The following is an 18089-nucleotide window of genomic DNA, read 5'->3' on the forward strand; positions in this document are numbered from 1 at the left end:
CTCATATCAATGTAAAATGTCAAGTCAAAGACCTAAATATGTGAGTTAGTAAATTCAGAACTATTTAAAGCTATCAGAACAGCTCTGCAGTACAAGATCCAAGATTACCAACCTAATTATATATACATCCATTTGGACAAGGGGGTGAGAGGGAAAAAATGGAAATAATGTGGTTATTCAAAATTAGAGTTCATGTATAAAGAAAACACTTCGGGCAAACAGAATCTGTGTCCAGGTTTGGATTTTCTTATGAGACTGCTGTATTATGATCTCTGATCATGTTGAAATCACAAATAAAAATAATTTACAAAACAACTTCATTATTACGAGCCTGTGAGAGATTGTACAAGTATTGTCATTCTCATTTTATAGACAAAAACACTGAAGTTCAGTAACTTGCTCAACTGAGTTTATCCAACAAATAAACAGAATGAAGATTTAGCCTTCTAATTCCTATTTCAGTGCTTTCATTACATCAAGTTTTTTTCTGAAATCAAAGCTTCCAAAAACAATGGTTTCATTTCATATAGTAAATTTTCTAATACGGCACAAAGTAACCATACATTTCTCTGTTACAAGTCTTAAAACCAACCTTTAGGAGAAACAAATTCTGAAAGGAAAAATTCCTTTCCCTCCCAAACCCTCCCTCAAATTCAAACAAAGGACAAGTAGCCACAGGTTATTTTGACAAACTGTAGTATTTATTAAATTATAAATTTTCTAACAAAAAAAAAAAAGAAAGAAAGAAAGAAAGAAAAAAGATGAGACAGATTAGGAGAAACCTCAAACTACAAGGACTAGACAGCAAAGCTTATGGGAACACTACAATGTGTTACAGTCAGGATTTTGGAACAGAAGTTATTAGCTGTTTACATTTGCATTTTGAGAACTTGAAGATAAAAATGGTTGCTGTTTGTCTATTTAAAATATCCCTCATAATTTCCAAACATAATCTATTTCACATTAAGCATCCTGCTCTTATCAATAACCAGCATCTCATATTGCTCCCAAATTTAGTGTTCTTTCCATACGTCGATCCATGCAGAGAAATAAGACACAATGCAACAGTCAGATAATGAAGACAGTTAATGCACAGAGAAATACACAGTGGCCAAAAGGATTGAGGATCTCAAAAACAAACAAACAAAAAAAAAACCCACTATAAAATAAAAAGATTTTTAGGAGATAAATTGGGTATTGCTAAGTATCTTTCAACTATCAACACCCAAGTTCCTGACTTTTAAATAAATTTTTCAGACACATTAGCCGTTTTAGTTAGAGGCCAATTCTTCCCATTCCCCTTTCCCACCCTCTAATCCCAAATACACTACTAGGGGATGAGTGTAATGTCTCATAGGCAGAAATTTACAGATACCATTACAGATGTATTTGTATTCTTGAACATGTGGCTGACGACATCTTTAAACTTCAGTAACTGTGCACTGTCCATCAGGTCTTCTAGACCTGACACTGGCACTCACTGCTCCACCCCCTGCTGTAGGTCTATCAGTTGCTATCTGATTTACATTTGGAACCAAATGTCTCTGCTGAGTTGAAGATAAGTGCTGTGCAAGGTGAGCAGATACATCCTCACTATCACTACTAGCATCTGATTCTGTTTCCTCAACGGAGGTATCTGGTGCTGGTACCCTGCCTGAAGAGAGTAATTCATGGTCTTCCTCTCCCTCTCCCCTGTGACTCCTTTCAGCCACGCTGTCTCCACTGATTTGCAAGTGAGTAAAAGAGTCCTCTAGAGAAGTGCTTGCATCAGGTGAAGGTGTTGCAGGGCTTGTTAACTGGCCATCTAGTGAAGTTAAGGGTCTAACAGAAGTAGACACTAGAGGCAGCACAGAAGCCCCAGCCTGGGCTGATATATTGTCCGCTCCATCTGCAGAGCTCTCTCTTGCTAAGTTAACCGCAGTAGAGTCACAATCCAGCCTAAGTCCAGCCACTCCCTTCTTTGGTATATCTATTATATCTCGTTTAATTTTCCTACGTCGTCCATGTTCGTTTCTCCTGTATTGAACCATGTTTTCAAGATCAGCAACATACAGAAAACCAGCAATTAACATTTCAGTGCTCTTTTTACCTTTGGAGAAAGCATCTTCCAATTCCCTGCTGGTGCGTTCATCATATTGCCACCACCCATTTCTTCCTTCATAATACCAGGCATATTCTCCATTACCTCTACTTGCTGCTTTTAGTTCCTCTGGTGATAACAAGGTTGGCTTGTCAAGAAAGTCCTCAGGAATCTCCTGACGACAAAGTGCACATCGTTTTCCAAGCCATGAAGCTCCTTTTACACACAAATAGCAGAAAACATGCTTACAAGGAAGACTGACTGGGTGAACACATGTTTGCAGACAGATGGCACATTCAGGGACAGTAAGAGAAGGTCCAGCATTAGAACAGGACTCATTTGCCTTTCTGTTCGTGGGAAGCATGTTTATTGTGTGATCAATTTCACCACAGCCAGCCATCCTAAAGAAGAGAAAAGGGGATTCATTATCATAGTATATTAATAATTGCTTCAAAATCATTCAGTCACAAAAACTACCAAAAAAGTTTTATGTACATTATAATCGTTAATCTACTGAGAGCAATGAATTTCTCCATTTCATGTCCAAAACATGTAGATATAAATATTTAGATATATTTATATATAAAACCTGAGCCATAAATATATAAAAAATAATTTTAAATGAAAAGAGGGAGAAAGGGAAAGAAAAATAACAAAACTTAAATACATATAGACTGCCAATCAAGTTTTTCAGTCTTATGACCATTTAAATCAATTAAATGTATATAATTCTTAGACATCGGACTAATGGGAGGTGGAGAGTACATTAATAGGTATACAAAATACCTATGGGAGAAATACAAAGGGTACTTTTTAAAGGAGCAGGGACTAGTAGCTAAAGATCATGGAAAATAGGCCACTTTTATAACTGCTGGTATAAATATAGTTATCTGTCAGTAATTATCCCACAGGCTATATTAATTCTAAAAGAATATTTATTAAACACCTAAGATGTACATACATAGTACTGAAAAGTTATAACAACACTAACTCTGAAGCTTATAAGCAAAGAGGAGATAAGGAGGGTGGAGAATGATGATAAATATGCAAATAACTATAATATAAACTTCTTAAACTAGGGTCTGTGAAGGTTTTTTAAAAAATATTTTGCTAATAATTTCAACAATATTGGTTTTCTTCTTAATCTTATGTATTTTATTTTAAAACATCATAAATATATTTATTAAGTATTTTTAAAAATATCCCAAGGAGTTCTTGAGCTTCAGATTGACAAAAAGGCCCATGATTTAAAAAAAAAAATTTAGAATCCTTGAAATAAAGCGGTAAGACCAAATGAGTGAATTGGAAATGGTTAATTCCTATCAGATAAATCCTATAGAATGACCCAGGAGAAGTAATTTAAGAGATTATGCCCCAGGCAAGCCTCTAAAACTAGAACCAGAAGAAAAACAAAGGTGAAGGCAGAGGTTGAGGGAGTTCCAATACACAAAAGCACCTTAAACCAATGAAATTGGCCTGGGGGTGAAGTGAGTTTATTGAGAAGATAGCAAATGAAGTAAGATAAAAGATATGTACATACACATCAAGTTTTGACTTTGGGGGCTTAAGTTCTACACTACAATTTAAACAAGGTTATATAGGTTAATTAGCTTCTTTACCCAATCTAAAAAAAAAAAAAAAAAAAAAAAAAAAAACATATTTTGAGGGCTGCCTGAATGGAATGTTCAAACTGAGTAATATGAGATATTTCTATTTTAAAGTAATACTGAGTAAATTATGTCTGAAAAGAGGAAAAGAGATAGAACAGACTCTGAAGAGACCTAGAGCCTTTTTCACAATAACACAATTTTTAAAAATGTAAATACTGGGGTAAACAATCATTTAGACTTAAAAATCACTCCAAAACATTGTTTACTCCTATTTTATTTATTTCCATTAAAAAAATTCTCAATATTTGAGGCAAGTATGTCAGAGTGGACAGAGAAAGCTCACCTCAGTCAGGAATCAAGTCCAATCTCTGAACACATAATGAATATGTAATCCTGGGAAAATCACAACTTCTCAATGCCCAAATTTCTAAGATTATAAGAGACATTGGTAGAAGGAGTTTCCTCAGTGGGAGCTCCCAATACTTATCTGAAAAAAACTGGAAGTCCAGATCAGATCCTATTTGAGATGGCCTTAGTTCTAGCCATAGAGCAAATGATATTAAAGAGCTACAGATAGGCTACAAAATAGGCTCACCCCTATTTTGCTTTTAGAAAGTATACAATACATTTTAGAGCCATGATCCCCACCCCTATGCCCAAGATTAATTTTGTGGCTCTATAAGAAAACTCTAAAATAAATAATTATTTTTCTAAACCAACGGCAAATGAATCATTTACTTGCAAAGTTAAATGGAAGTGACCTATTTTCGATTAGATTATGGATATTTAGGGGATAATTCAGCCAGGATATATTAAGAAAACAATCACACAAAAAACAACCAGATGTTTACATTTTTTAAAAACTACAGCAGCAAACTTAAGTATTCTGGATACACTGTTGCCAGATGAATCTTTTTTAATGCACAGATCTGATTGTTATTCTATACTAAAAAAAAAATTTTAATGGTTCTCTATAGTCTATTAAATAAAGTTCATACTCCTCAGTGTAACACTTAATAGGTTCTCTAAAATATGCCCACATTCTTTTTGTAGTTTAATCTTTTATTATTCTCTTTCAAGTATATTAGATTTATTTTGGCCAAAGCATAATTAAATCATACATTTTCCCATTTGTCATGTGTTTGTATACATACATCAATTTCCATGCATTAAATAACTTCTTGCTTCATCTTTTTTAACCCTTCAATGCCCTTTAATATCTAACACATCCTTCAAGACCCAGCTCTGAAATTTATAATCCTACAGAGTTTACTGAGAAGTAAATAATTTGTCTAAGGTCACAATACCAATATGTATAACATAACATAACATAACGTAACATAACATAATAATTCTCAACACTCTCAAATTTCTAATAATTTTTTTTCCATTTTCTGACTCTTCACTTTGAGAAATGCTTCTAGCCAGAAAATTAAACAATTCTGTGAATTTGTTTTTTTGTGTTTTTTTTTTTTTAGATAGCTGTTATCTATCTGTAGAGAATGCTGTCTCTATCTCTAGCTTTGATAAAAAAAAAAAAAAATGAAATGACTCGGGCAAGCAAGAAATGAAAAAAGAATCCAGACATTTCTAGTTTCCCATTTCTCATATCAGATTCTCAATATATATGAGGAGTTACTATTACTGAGGATATAAAGAAAAAACTAATAATCTCTACCTTTAAGGATTTTTATGTTTTATTGAGAGAAACAAAAACTGAGAGGGAAGACACTGAGAGAAACAAAAACTGAGAGGGAAGATACTAGCAGTTTAGTATATAAGGAAAGATTTCACTTAGAAAACAGCACTTAAGTTGAGCTTTGAAGGAAACTAGCATACCCAAAAGTGCAGAGGCAACAGATGGAGTATCTTGTGAGAGGAACAGCAAGGACAGTTTGGCTTAAGTGCAGGAAGTAGAATGATGCATAATAAGCCCTGAAAAATCAGTCTGGAACTAAATTATGAAGGGCTTTAAATGTTGAATTTAGAAAAGTCTGTATTTAAAACAGGAAATAAAAAGCCACTTGAATTTACCAAGCTTGGTACTGGATTGGAGAGAATAGAAACTTAAGGAACAGAAACTTTTAAGGTGATTATTTCAATGATCCTATGTACAAGTGTAGAAAATAAATTAGTATTGTAGTCATGTGAATGGAGAGATGAGAATGGATGTGAAAATTGAATTTTTATATTCTTAAGGGATATTCAATTTAAAATATCTTACAGACAGCTGGTTATGCAGGATTGGAGTTACAAATAGGGGCTATCTATGTGGGTTTGGGAGTTATCTATATAATCATGATAATTAAATGCATGCAAACAAACATATGATGTGACCAAGTGAGAGTACATAAAAGGTAGCCACAGATGATGATTCAGGAAACAAGACTTAAGAAATGGTCAGACAGGAAAAGAACAGTGATCCTTCTCTCCACCCTACCCACAAAAAAGAAAATAAGTAAAAGGAGAAAGCAGTCAACCAGATAATGGTGTCAAATGTTGCAAAGATCCAAAAGAATAAGCATTTACATAATTGACTATAAACCACAAAAATTTTAAATTATGAATTGTACTTAGTATCAGAAATTAGGATTAGGAAGGCTACTTGCTGTAATGAAAGTCAGTCAAATATAAATAACTTTGGCATTACCTATGATGCAATAAACAACTAAGTCAAATAAAAATAACTCTGGCATTATCTATGCCTTTACTCTCATCTACTGGCAGAGATGATGAGAAGTTGATAGTGTCAAATTACCATATTAAACAAATCCTTCAGATATATTGGACAAAACGTTAGTTTTAAAGTCAGGTATTTTTTCCACTTATCATTTTGAATAATATATTATACTGTTATTCCCTTACAATATGGCTAATCAAAGTCTAATAATTTTCAACATTTTTAAAGATTTAATTAAAGAAACTGACTGATTCCCCCCTTTTTAAATTTAATATTCCCCCCCCCCCAATTACATGTAAAAACAATTTTTTAAATATCCATTTTTTAAACCTTTGGTTTCAGATTCTCTCCCTTCCCTCCCCTCTTCATCAAGAAAACAAGCAACCACTGATGATTTTCAAAATAATTCTCTCATGACTCTTGATTAAATGAAGTAATACAAAAGGGAAGGGTAGTATAAAAATAAAAAATTATCCCTCTAAATAGTTTTCACTGTAACAAATATCAATTTATTTTTATGTTTATAACAAAACTGTTTTAAAAAAAATAATAAATCTGTGTTAACTCCATTATCACTAATTATTCCTCCAAAAAATTTCATGGCATGGTAACTTAAAATTTAACATCTGAATGTAGATTGGCTTTAAATGTTATCATAGTTAGCAAAGTATACTTAAATTTACACTTACTAAAATTATAAATGTGAAAAGCAATCCCTCTCCTAGTGCCTACAAATAATGACTGAATTTTTCCCATCCTCAAAAATCCTTCACCTGATCTTCAGTTATCCTTCATGCTATCTTTCTATATTTCTCATGGTATAGTAGAAAGAGTATTAGATTTATAATCAGAGGACTTGAGCTCAAATTAAAACCCTACTCCCTACCTTGACCAAGTCATTTCACCTATGTTTCCTCATGTGTAAAATGAGGGGATCGGACCACGTGACAACTTAAACTGAGAATAAGAGGTCAATATGGTCTTTCCTCACTTCAACCTCAAAACCATTTCCTTCTCTTCTATTAATCATTTCTTAACTGACAAATCTAATGACAATTTTATCAGTTCTCATTCTTCTTGATCTCCCTCTTCTCCTTTGGTTTGACACTCCTCTAATTTGTTTTTTCTTGTATAGCCAAAGGAATAATAACAAGTCACATTTATGCAAAATTGAAATTCATTTAATTTCTACAAGAGTTGATACATAAATCACAAGACACTCCATAGTTATATCAAGAACAAAAAAAAAAAATCTCACTGACATCTCTCTTCCAATTGCAAAGGAACATACTTATGACCCCAACTGACTAATAGGAAATCACCAACAGCACAAGTTTAGAAAAATCCAAAGGCCATAATATGCCACTAATAGAGAAAGCTAGCAATATATAACTCAGCAAATAAAAAAGATCAATTATAGTACTGTTAAAACATTGAATTTATTTAAACTGGCTGATAACCAACCTTCCCCTCCTCCCCGAAAAAAAAAAAAGATTCCCTTCAACTTTCCCCAAACCAAACCAGTAGTTTAAATATAAACTATTGAGAGAAACTGTAAAAACCTATTCCTATCTGAAGGAATGTGACTGCCTAAAGAGTTAACTAAATCAGATGACTTTGAGATCACTTTCAGTTCTAGGAAAATTCCTGGGTCCTAATCATACCTTCTATGTAAATGGAAAAAAAAAAAAAAAAAAAAAAAAAAAAACAAAAAAACTACCACCTACCTTAAATAAGAGGTTATTTCCAAGATTTAGTGTTGGTAAAATATTTAAACCTCTAAAGTTTCTCAACAGAAATCATAAGAATAAAGCATCAGCTAATTATTCTGTTTCTCATTGTAAATAATCTAATATATATATATATATATATCAATAAGTATAAGTTTAGTTTCAAACAAAAAGAGACATTATACTCACATTCCTATCATAGATTCCACTGATGTCTATTATAAGAATATAACATCCTCTTCACAGGCAGTTAGTCAAGTTAAAGTACTTTTTCCTCACCACTGGTTCATTCTTTGTGTTGCAAAGGGAGGCCCTACTTGGATTAACTTCTCTGTGAACTAAAAGAAATAAAGATTAAATTAATGAAATATGTAAGATCATTTACAAAAAACAAACACCTTAGAAAAATAATTTTTCAAAAACCAAAAACTCCTTTCTGACACTGCTTGTAACTAATGTTTACATTTGAAAAACTAGCCTTCAAATGGAGAAGTGATCTAAATATAAAAGGATAGACATCATTTAAAAATTAAAATCAAAGGAAATACCCTCAAGACAACCCTATTTAAAGTGAAAACTCTTAGGCAAACAAGAGATAAAAAGTGAGCTATAAAACAAAGTAGACAATTTCAAATGTTCAAAAGTTTTTGCATAACAAAAACTTGATACATCTAGAAAAAAGCAAATATGTCAAATGAGGGAAAAAAATCTTGGAATTAATTATCTCTGATGAGTCAGACCTATATAGGAAACTGACACAAAAGACCAAACTATTCTCCACCAGTTAAGTGGTCAAAGGCTATGGTTTTCAAGAATATTGTTAGCCACCCAAAACCATATAAAAGTTTGCTCCAATTCACTAATTGGAAATAAAAAATGAAATTAAATTCTTGCAGTATCGATTCATGCCCAATAAGCTGACAAAGAGGATAATAAAAGATTGAAAAGACACTGGAAGATTTGGAAAAACAAGTAAAGCTGATACACTGTAAGTGGACGTGAATTGGTTCAACTGTTTTGGGGAAAAAAAATTTGAAACTAAGAAGTATGACTAAACTCTTCATAGCTTTTCACAAAGGGATCTCATTACTGAGGATACTATTTGAGGATGTTGAAGGCAGAAAATATATCCATAGCAGCATTTTTGTTGATAACAAAAATTAGAAACAATGTGTCCATAAAATAAGGAATGAGTAGAAAAATGGTGGCTTATGAATTTAATAGATCATTGTGCTTTAAATGAAAAACTCAGAAAAAATATGGAATTATAAAGCAAAACAAGCAGAACTAGAACAATAGATAAAAATCCTCTAAAAGGTAAAATTCTGATTAAGATAACCAATCACAAGCCAGGAAAATGACAATGAAACAAAATTCCTATCTCTCAGAAGATGGGGGGGACTAAAAATGTAGTATATGTTTTTTACTGTGTGAATTGGTTTTATGTAAATGTTTTTGTCACAAAATAAGTTTCAGGGGAGGGATGTTCAGGAATCTTCTTTAAAGTTAAGTGGGAATAATGATGATGATATTAAAAGTATTAATAAAACTTGAATTTTTAAAGTCTCCTGAATGGAGCAAAATAAACTATTAAGATGGCATAAAAATATTTATAGCTCTTTGTGAGGTGTAAAAATTGCAATTTGAGGAGAATGGCTAAACAAATTATTGTGTGACATATAAATGTGATGGGATTTTACTGTGCTGTAAGAAATGATAGCTTAAAGAAATGTGAAACTTGTAAGAATATATTCAGAATATACAGAATCAAAAGAATATATAACGACACTGTAAAAGATAAAGTTGTCAAAGACTTAGCAATTCTTGTTAGTATAAAAAGCAAAAAATAACTATAAACTAATGAAACATGCAAATGACTTGCTGAAACTACAGCGATATGTATACGGTATATATATATATATATATATATATATATATATATATATATATATATATATATATATATATATATATATATATATATATATATATATATATATATATATATATATATATACCCCCACAAATATGTACTTATGTATGTACAATTTTTCCCTTTTAAACAAGGTCAATGGTTTTGTTTGACTAGATGCATTTGTAGTATTCTTTTTCAAGCCTTCTTTCACACCCTTTGTTCATTTTCCATTAGGGAATAGAGAAGCATGAGAAGGGAAAACGGATTTTTGCTGGATAAAAAAAAATGTTATTTTAAAAGTCTCACAAATATTTTTATTTTTTCTGATTGAGAAGAAAATTTCAAAAGAATTAGTGTTGTTTACTTAAATATAAAAAAAAAAAACAAAAACCAAAAAAACACCACCTCAGACCAACTGTGTGAGAAGTCCTAGGCTAGGAACTCCAAAACAGACACAAAACACACAAATCCAAAACCAAACCAAAAAACCCAATTCTTGGCCTGAAGGATGAAATTAAATAGGGGAATTTAGTAGAGAAAATAATACAAACATGCATCCAAATCAGTAAAATACAATCATCACTGTTGTTACATCTCCACTGAGGCTATATAGTACACATTAGTAATACACTAATAATACAGCAATACCTTAATTAACCAAAGACTATCTGAAAATCTTGGAAGCAAAAATTTGGAAGCAAAAGACCTCAAATAGGCAAACTTGAGCTTTTACAGTGCATACTAAAATCCTTCTCTTAACTCATAATAGAGCTCACATAAACCATCTCTCACTATCTATTCACTGTTATTTTTCACAAAATTCTGAACAATTATAGGGTTTCTCAGCTGGCAAGAAGTCAACAATACCTTAGAAACTGGGAGGAGGGAGGAAGAATGGAAAGTGAGACAAATAAGGACATAATAATGTCAACAGACGCAAAAACTATTTTTTAAAGGACTAGGAATGAAAAGAGCATGACAGTATGGAACCATTAGTGAACAATCATTTTTTAAAACATGTCAACAGCCCTTCAAGGTCATTACTGAATTACAGACCAAGCAGAGTATTTAATATCTCTAAAGTTGAGGTCATTGTTAAAAAGTTAAATTATGTTTAGTATAGTAATCAAATGGTTATGGGTCATTAGGTCACTTAAAGGAAATATGTATCAAATAGATAAAATGTTTGAAAACTTATGTAGGATTCTTTTCGTTTTTGCACAATATCAGATTAATACCACAATGCTTTAGGTGTTTTGTTATTAATGATAGCCCTATTCTCTTTCCTTAAGAACTTTATTAAAGGCAGAAGGTGCCTTTAAAAAACTTTTTAAAAAAATAATTGAAATTATGAATGATATCAGATATAACTTGACATTTTCCTCCTAAAGCAGCACATTTTTATTGATTAAATTTTAGCATTTAATTTTCAAGACTATTTTTTGATCATACATAAAAGCAGCAAAATTTGTGAAGGCCATCTTTAAAGACTGAGAGCATTTCAAATTTTGCATTCCTTGTCTTTATTTCCAAACTTCTTAACTAATTGAGTTACTCTACTTTTAAAGATCCATACTTAACCATTTCTGGAGAAAAGTTCTTTAAAAACTGAAACTAAGTATGCGCTTGGTGTTTAATGAGATTTTCTAATCTGATGAACACTTCCATTTCTTAAATTTTTAAATATTCTTTAGAGAAGGGCTTCTTAAATTTTTTTCCACTCCTGATCTTTTTTCATCTGAGAAATTTTTAGTGACCCCAGATATAAAGGCACATAAAATTAGTATACACAAATCAAACATTTACTGATAAATTTTAATTTTGTGACCCACACATTCAGTTATAAGATCCCATATGAGATCACCAACCACAAATGAAGCTGGGCTTTAAAGGAACCTTTGGAGGTCCACAAATTTGAGATCTAAAAAGTTCATATGAATGCTTTGTCTCACATACTAAAAACAAATGGGTAAAATCTAGCATATGAGAATGAAGATTAAAAAAGCCAAAGCAATGTCTACCAAATTCAGATTGCAAGGGATGGTAATCCTCTTTTTGCTTTCCTCTTTTTAAGATCTATAAAACAAAGGGCAGTGATTTACCAACATAAATCACTATTGTTTAGAGACACCCTCCATCAAAAGGCAGAAACAACCACTAACATTCATATAAAATTTGAAATGCACTTTCTTTTCACATATTATCACATTTTGTCTTCATAACAACCTATGATCGACACTAATATTATTTTATAGATAAGGAAACTGAAGCTGAAACGAATTTACTTGCCTACTATGAATTTCAGTTAGGAAAATAAGGTAATTGCTAGACTTATAATAAATGCTAGTGGTTCTGCAGTTTTCTTTTCATAGGGCAAGATCATTTAGGAGTATCTTACAACAGTCACAGAGGGTTGTTCACATTCTTAAAATTATTTCCTATCTAATTTATCTCTCCCAAAGCACCTTTTGGGGTCATCATTAACTTTATTGCTTTTGTTCCAATAAATTTTTAATAGTCTAAAACACAGCTTATATAAACCTGCAGACTATACCTAAAAGACACAGTATAGTTTCAGGAAAACTTGGGCTCAAGTCCTAATTCTGATAAATATTGGCTATATTGACTGGATAAAATCACCTAACCTTTTATTAATACCCCCCAGGGATTCTCCTAAAACTCTTAAGGAATAGAAAAATTATCAATTTGTACTGGTAGAAGTTTTTTAATGTGAATTTCTCCATATAGAAGAAATCATATTTAAAGGAAAAAAACCCATGAATGAATAAAGACCTTGCCAAATCCCTGAACTAAAAATCTGTGTTCACAATTCACAATCTGTTATCAAGAATATTTCAATCTTCCCATATATTATCAAATCTTGTTTCCTCCAACATCCATATCCTGGGTTAAAATTCAGATATAGAATAAATATTTCAGAAATCCAGTGAAGCAGAACCAGTGGAAAGAGGATCCTTATAGGTCAAATGTAAGATTTTTTTTTTTTCATAATACAACAATGCAATCTAATGACACAAACTACATAAAAATCAAAAGCTAAAGTCACTTAAAAATACCACCTTTTAAAAAATGAAGTGATTTATAAAATGAGCTCAATATGCCAAGCCGGAGTTGCCAAGCTGGTCAATTAATCAAGGGAACAATCAATCTTAAGAGGTCAATGAGATTTCTAGTCCATCCAACATTTTTTAAATGAAAAAAACTAAAATCTAGTGAAATTAAGTGATTCATTGGAGGTCACAAGTCAATAATTAGCAGAGCCAAGTGTGAAGACTACACTATATAGCCACTATTATTAAAAATAGAAAATATATTAACAAAATCCCACCTTTACAGAGGGGGAAAATTACCTTTTACTTTCACTATACGGATTCATTTATAAATAAAACTGTTAATAGTACAAATATAGAACTAGAAGATGGAAATTAAGTTAGTAATTAAGTATCCCACAAATGAACTTAGAAGAAAATGGATCTTTGAACTTAAAGGATTATCTAACATAAACTCAAACCAAAACATTTGTGCATTAATGCTATTTTATAAATCAAAATGCTAAATTGGATTTAATTATTAAAGCAGAATTACAATATTTTGATTTAGGGCTAATTAGAAGTCTGTAAGCTATATATGACCACCCCTGCTCTCTTTTCTGTTCTTTTCTTGCCTGTTTACATCTATATTAAGATAGAATCATTAGGAAAGCTGATAGAAGAGAAAATTAAAATTAGATTGTTTTTCCTTGACATAATCTCACAAAAAAATGGGAAGACAGTAACATATTTGTAAACATGCCCTCTGCCTTAAAAATCAATCTCTCTCACACACACACACTCATACCTAAAGCAAACCACTTAAGATTAACTATTACTTGGATGTCCATCAATTGGAGAATGGTTGGGTAAATTATGGTATATGAAGGTTATGGAATATTATTGCTCTGTAAGAAATGACCAGCAGGAGGAATACAGAGAGGCTTGGAGAGACTTACATCAACTGATGCTGAGTAAAATGAATAGAACCAAAAGATCGCTGTACACTTCAATGTTGTATGAAGATGTATTCTGATGGAAGTGGATATCTTCAACATAAAGAAGATCCAACTCACTTTCAATTGATCAATGATGGACAGAAATAACTACACCCAGAGAACTGCGAAGTGAATGTAAATTGGTAGCACTACTGTCTATCTACCCAGGTTACTTATACCTTCGGAATCTAATACTTAATGTGCAACAAGAAAATGGGATTTACACACATATATTGTATCTAGGTTATATTGTATGTAACACATGTAAAATGTATGGGATTGCCTAGGGGAGGGAATGGAGGGAGGGAGGGGAAAATCTGGAGAAATGAATACAAGGGATAATGTTATAAAAAAAGAATTACTCATGCATATATACTGTCAAAAAAATTTATTAAAAAATATAAAGTATTGTTATAATTATTAATAATAAAAAAAAGATTAACTATTACTTACCTAGCATTATTGACTTTATACCACCAGTTAACTTAAAGATGATAATGTTCTCGTTTCCATCAAAGCTCTAAAAAATTCAGGGTAATTCTGTCAGAAAAATTAAATGTATTCATAAGAGAAAAAAATTACTTCTTTCAGTTTAAAATATTACTAATTAATGGACAGGTGTAAAATTATCTGATTTCCCAAATGAATGTATATAATTTGTAAAAGCTTTGCCTTGACTTCTCTTATGGAAAAGTTTTTTTTTTCCCCAACTTTCAATAATATCCCATCCTCCAAATTTTAATTAAAAAAAAAACAAAAAAACAAAACAAAACAAAACAAAAAAACCCGAAGCAAATTATGTGAACGAAATTTAGCTTTTATATCTCGGGTAACTCGATATAATTATCAAAGATTATTATTACTTTTTTTTTTTTAACAGAAGGTTAGGGAAGCAAAAGCAAAGAGAAAGATGGTGTTGGCTAGCAAGTAAACCTGATATTTCTCTCATTCTCCCCTCTTAGATGGAAATGAATGGCCTAATGTTTACCTTCTTAGCTCTACTACAATACTGGCTTACTGACATTTTTAATGTACAAATTATGTTTTACAGCAAAAGTCTTGCATTAAAACTAATTTCAATTCCACTTCTCAGCAATAGGCCACAACTTCATTTAACAAGTAAAAAACTTCTTCATTATAGTATGACATTCTACTTGCAATCTTAATCTTTCTAATGAAAGGGACATTAAGAGTTTGAATTCTTTCAAAAATGTCAATGCTATATCCTATTTCACAAACAAAAAAAATTTGACATTTTTATAAATATGAAAGGCTCCCCCCCAAGAACTAGCTGTGTAACCTTGGGCAAAAAGATTGACCTCTGAAAGACTTATGTCTTTACCTCTAAGATAAGGAAGAACAATTCTAAATCAATATATAAAAAAGGGTTCAGACTAAACGAAATTTAACAAGAAATTAATTTGGAGTACATGGGAAAAAAAGTTATAATTGATTAATCCAGTGGAAAATACTGTATTCCCCAAGTTAACATAAGGAAAAAATAGTTGATTTAGAAGTTATTCTTTTTTGATCAACACAATCCAATTAAACTGATTAACATCCAAGGCATCGATTTAGCAACATGAAAAAAATTATTAGCATTAATAAGTTTAAAACTCCATTTTTAAAAGTACCATCAACATCAAATTTTTATTTTTTAATGATTTGCTTGACCTATTATCATCAAATAGCAATAGCAGCTATTTTCTGTATCACTTAGGGGAAAAAAAGTAAATATATTTATCTACTGTTACCAAAACAATAATTCCATTTAAAAAGCAATCTTCATAAGCCAGCTAGTTTCAATAACCAAACAGAGCCAACTTCTCACAATTTCAGTGCTCTATTTTTTTTTTTAAATGGATAGATATATTCACAAATGTAGAGGAAAAATGCCTGTTTCCTGAAGTGGCAATCATATATGGGAGATTGTGTAACGTTTTGACTCAATTCATCTCAATGTTTTATATACTCCTTAAATGAGGATCTAGACAAAGTAACACGTATGCACTTCCCAAAGAAAAGATTTTAAGGGGCCACTTTAACAAAGCCAGAAGAATACTGGGGAGAGGAAAGCATCGCCAAAACTGAGGAATTTCAAATCCATTTCGTAAGTACGTGAAAAAACTTACACATCTTCAGATTTTACCCATGAAGACTGTTCCATCTCCCCGCACCCTCAAAATCTGCCTCTCCAGAAGCCTTCAGAGAACAAAATAAGCTACAACAATGGAAGAAAACAACACTCTTTTGTAAGAAAGGTGGAGAGAGGAGACGGAGAGGGGGAGAGGAGAGGGAGGGGAGAGGGGAGGGAATGGAAGAACGAAGAGGAGAGAGCAAGAGGGAGGAGAGAACGAGAAACGGAGAGAGGGAGAGAGAGAAAACGAGAGAACTAGAACTCTGTCCCCGGCAAAGCACCTAGTGAACGCCTCGGCTTCAAAAACACATTGTATTTTGAAGCATCTGGTGTATTCTTTATTTCGGTAGTTTTCTCCAAGACTTAAAAGCTGTTTGCTTCAACTCCCACCAAAACAAAGGTCTCCAAGTCTGCAGGCCAGATTAACCGGGAAAGGGAAGTGGGCGGGTGAGCAGTTTTCCCCCAGTGGTGGATGCAGAGCACAGGGCAGCAAAGGCATTAAAGACTGGGAAGGGGAGGGGGGAGGAGAAGAGAAGGGAAGGAGGCAATTAGCAATAGTTTCTCCAAATCACTAACAAGATCGAGACCGGAACCATATTCTGGGCCTTGGTCACAATACCACAGACCCTGAGCCGGGACGGAAACGAGCCTCAGACTGGAGGGAGGTGGGGATCTAACCTCCCCAAAGACGCCGATCGCGCCTACCCCAACCTCAGGCTACCCACAGCCCAGGGACAGTATAAGATAGCGTATCCCCCCACCAAGAAGCCCTCCCAGGCTGAGGCCCGACACCGCCCCGGCTGCAGTGCCCCCCGTGGGGCAGTATGGCTGCTGCTCCGCCTCTCGTACTGGGGACAGCAGCTGCCGGCGTCTTCCCTACGTCTAAAGAGACGGCGAGGAGCGATACAGAGGCCAAGGCCACGGTCGCCGCCGGCTTCTGGCTCTCGGAACCCGCTAAAGCAGGAACGAAATAAAGAAGCCAGGGGCCAGAGACCGCCCAGCTCTATTCCCATCCTCCCCCCTGCCGGTCGGCCGGCCAAAGCCCGCGACACATAGGGGACGTCGGGCTTACGCACCCACACCTCCTGCCCCCAGCCACCCGATCACTCCGGCCTCGAGCGCCCGAATCCCGGCACGTCACGGAGACGAACGGGACAAGGAAGGGTGCGGAAAGGGGAGGCGAGGGGGAAAAGAGGTGACACTTGGGGAAGTTTCCTCCTACGCTCCTTCACAGACCCCTCGCGCCATCGCCCGCCCGCCAAGAGCCACGCCGACTTCTCCCCGGCCCCCACCTTCCGGGCTACCGCCGAAGCCACTTCGCAGTCTTTTCTCTCCGGCCAACAACCCCGCAGCGCGGAACCCGTGGACGCGCGGAGACGTCACGTGACGGTACGGCGCGCCGGCGCGCCCGGAAAGAAAGGGAGGGGGGAAGGGAAAGAGGGCGTGTCGGAGGCGGTGCCGCGCGAGAACCTGGGGGGGACGGTTGCGCAGTCCCGCGTGCCTCCCGCGCCGGTTGCCCGCCCTGATTCTTTCGGTCCCCGCCCCTTTTTTCCCCGGATCCTACACTTTGGCCTGACGGGAACGGACCGAAGGCGGGTTGGCCTATGGCTTCGCCTCCGCCGCCATCTCCGCGTGACTTTCTTGCGCTGTGTAATGTCTCAGAAACTCGCTCCCACCCTTCCCCCTTCCAGAAGATCATTTCACTGACTGAATTTTTGTAATCCTTTAGTTCCTACTTTTCAACTGGCCGAGTGCGATGGTATAGGTTCCGGATGTCCATCCTGTAGGCCATCTTGGTCTCCCAGAAGACCTGGACTGGGGCTCGAAGCTTAGAGAACCCGTCCGGATGCCCCTGCGGCTGGTGGGGGATGGACCAGTCACGCCTCGGG

The 18089-nt window shown here is 34.4% G+C and overlaps 1 protein-coding gene across 10 annotated transcripts; it reads right to left on the bottom strand.

The window, feature by feature from the left end:
• Nucleotides 1–679: 679 nt before the first annotated feature.
• On the bottom strand, nucleotides 680–17672 carry RNF146 (ring finger protein 146). Of its 10 annotated transcripts, none has more exons than XM_074309895.1 (5): nucleotides 17493–17580; nucleotides 16196–16284; nucleotides 14517–14583; nucleotides 8290–8438; nucleotides 680–2481 (listed from the first exon to the last, which is right to left on the bottom strand). In XM_074309895.1, exons 4-5 carry the CDS (start codon nucleotides 8298–8300, stop codon nucleotides 1422–1424), a joined length of 1071 nt encoding a protein of 356 aa, XP_074165996.1. In that variant the 5' UTR covers nucleotides 8301–8438; nucleotides 14517–14583; nucleotides 16196–16284; nucleotides 17493–17580; the 3' UTR covers nucleotides 680–1421. The 10 variants fall into 10 exon arrangements, with proteins under 10 accessions (XP_074165996.1, XP_074165990.1, XP_074165997.1 ...); XM_074309889.1 differs by having other exon boundaries at nucleotides 14517–14603; XM_074309896.1 differs by lacking the exon at nucleotides 16196–16284 and adding an exon at nucleotides 16482–16705 and having other exon boundaries at nucleotides 17493–17557.
• Nucleotides 17673–18089: the final 417 nt, after the last annotated feature.

The sequence above is a fragment of the Sminthopsis crassicaudata genome, chromosome 4 (genome assembly GCF_048593235.1).
Source record: "Sminthopsis crassicaudata isolate SCR6 chromosome 4, ASM4859323v1, whole genome shotgun sequence".
NCBI classification, from domain to species: domain Eukaryota; kingdom Metazoa; phylum Chordata; class Mammalia; order Dasyuromorphia; family Dasyuridae; genus Sminthopsis; species Sminthopsis crassicaudata.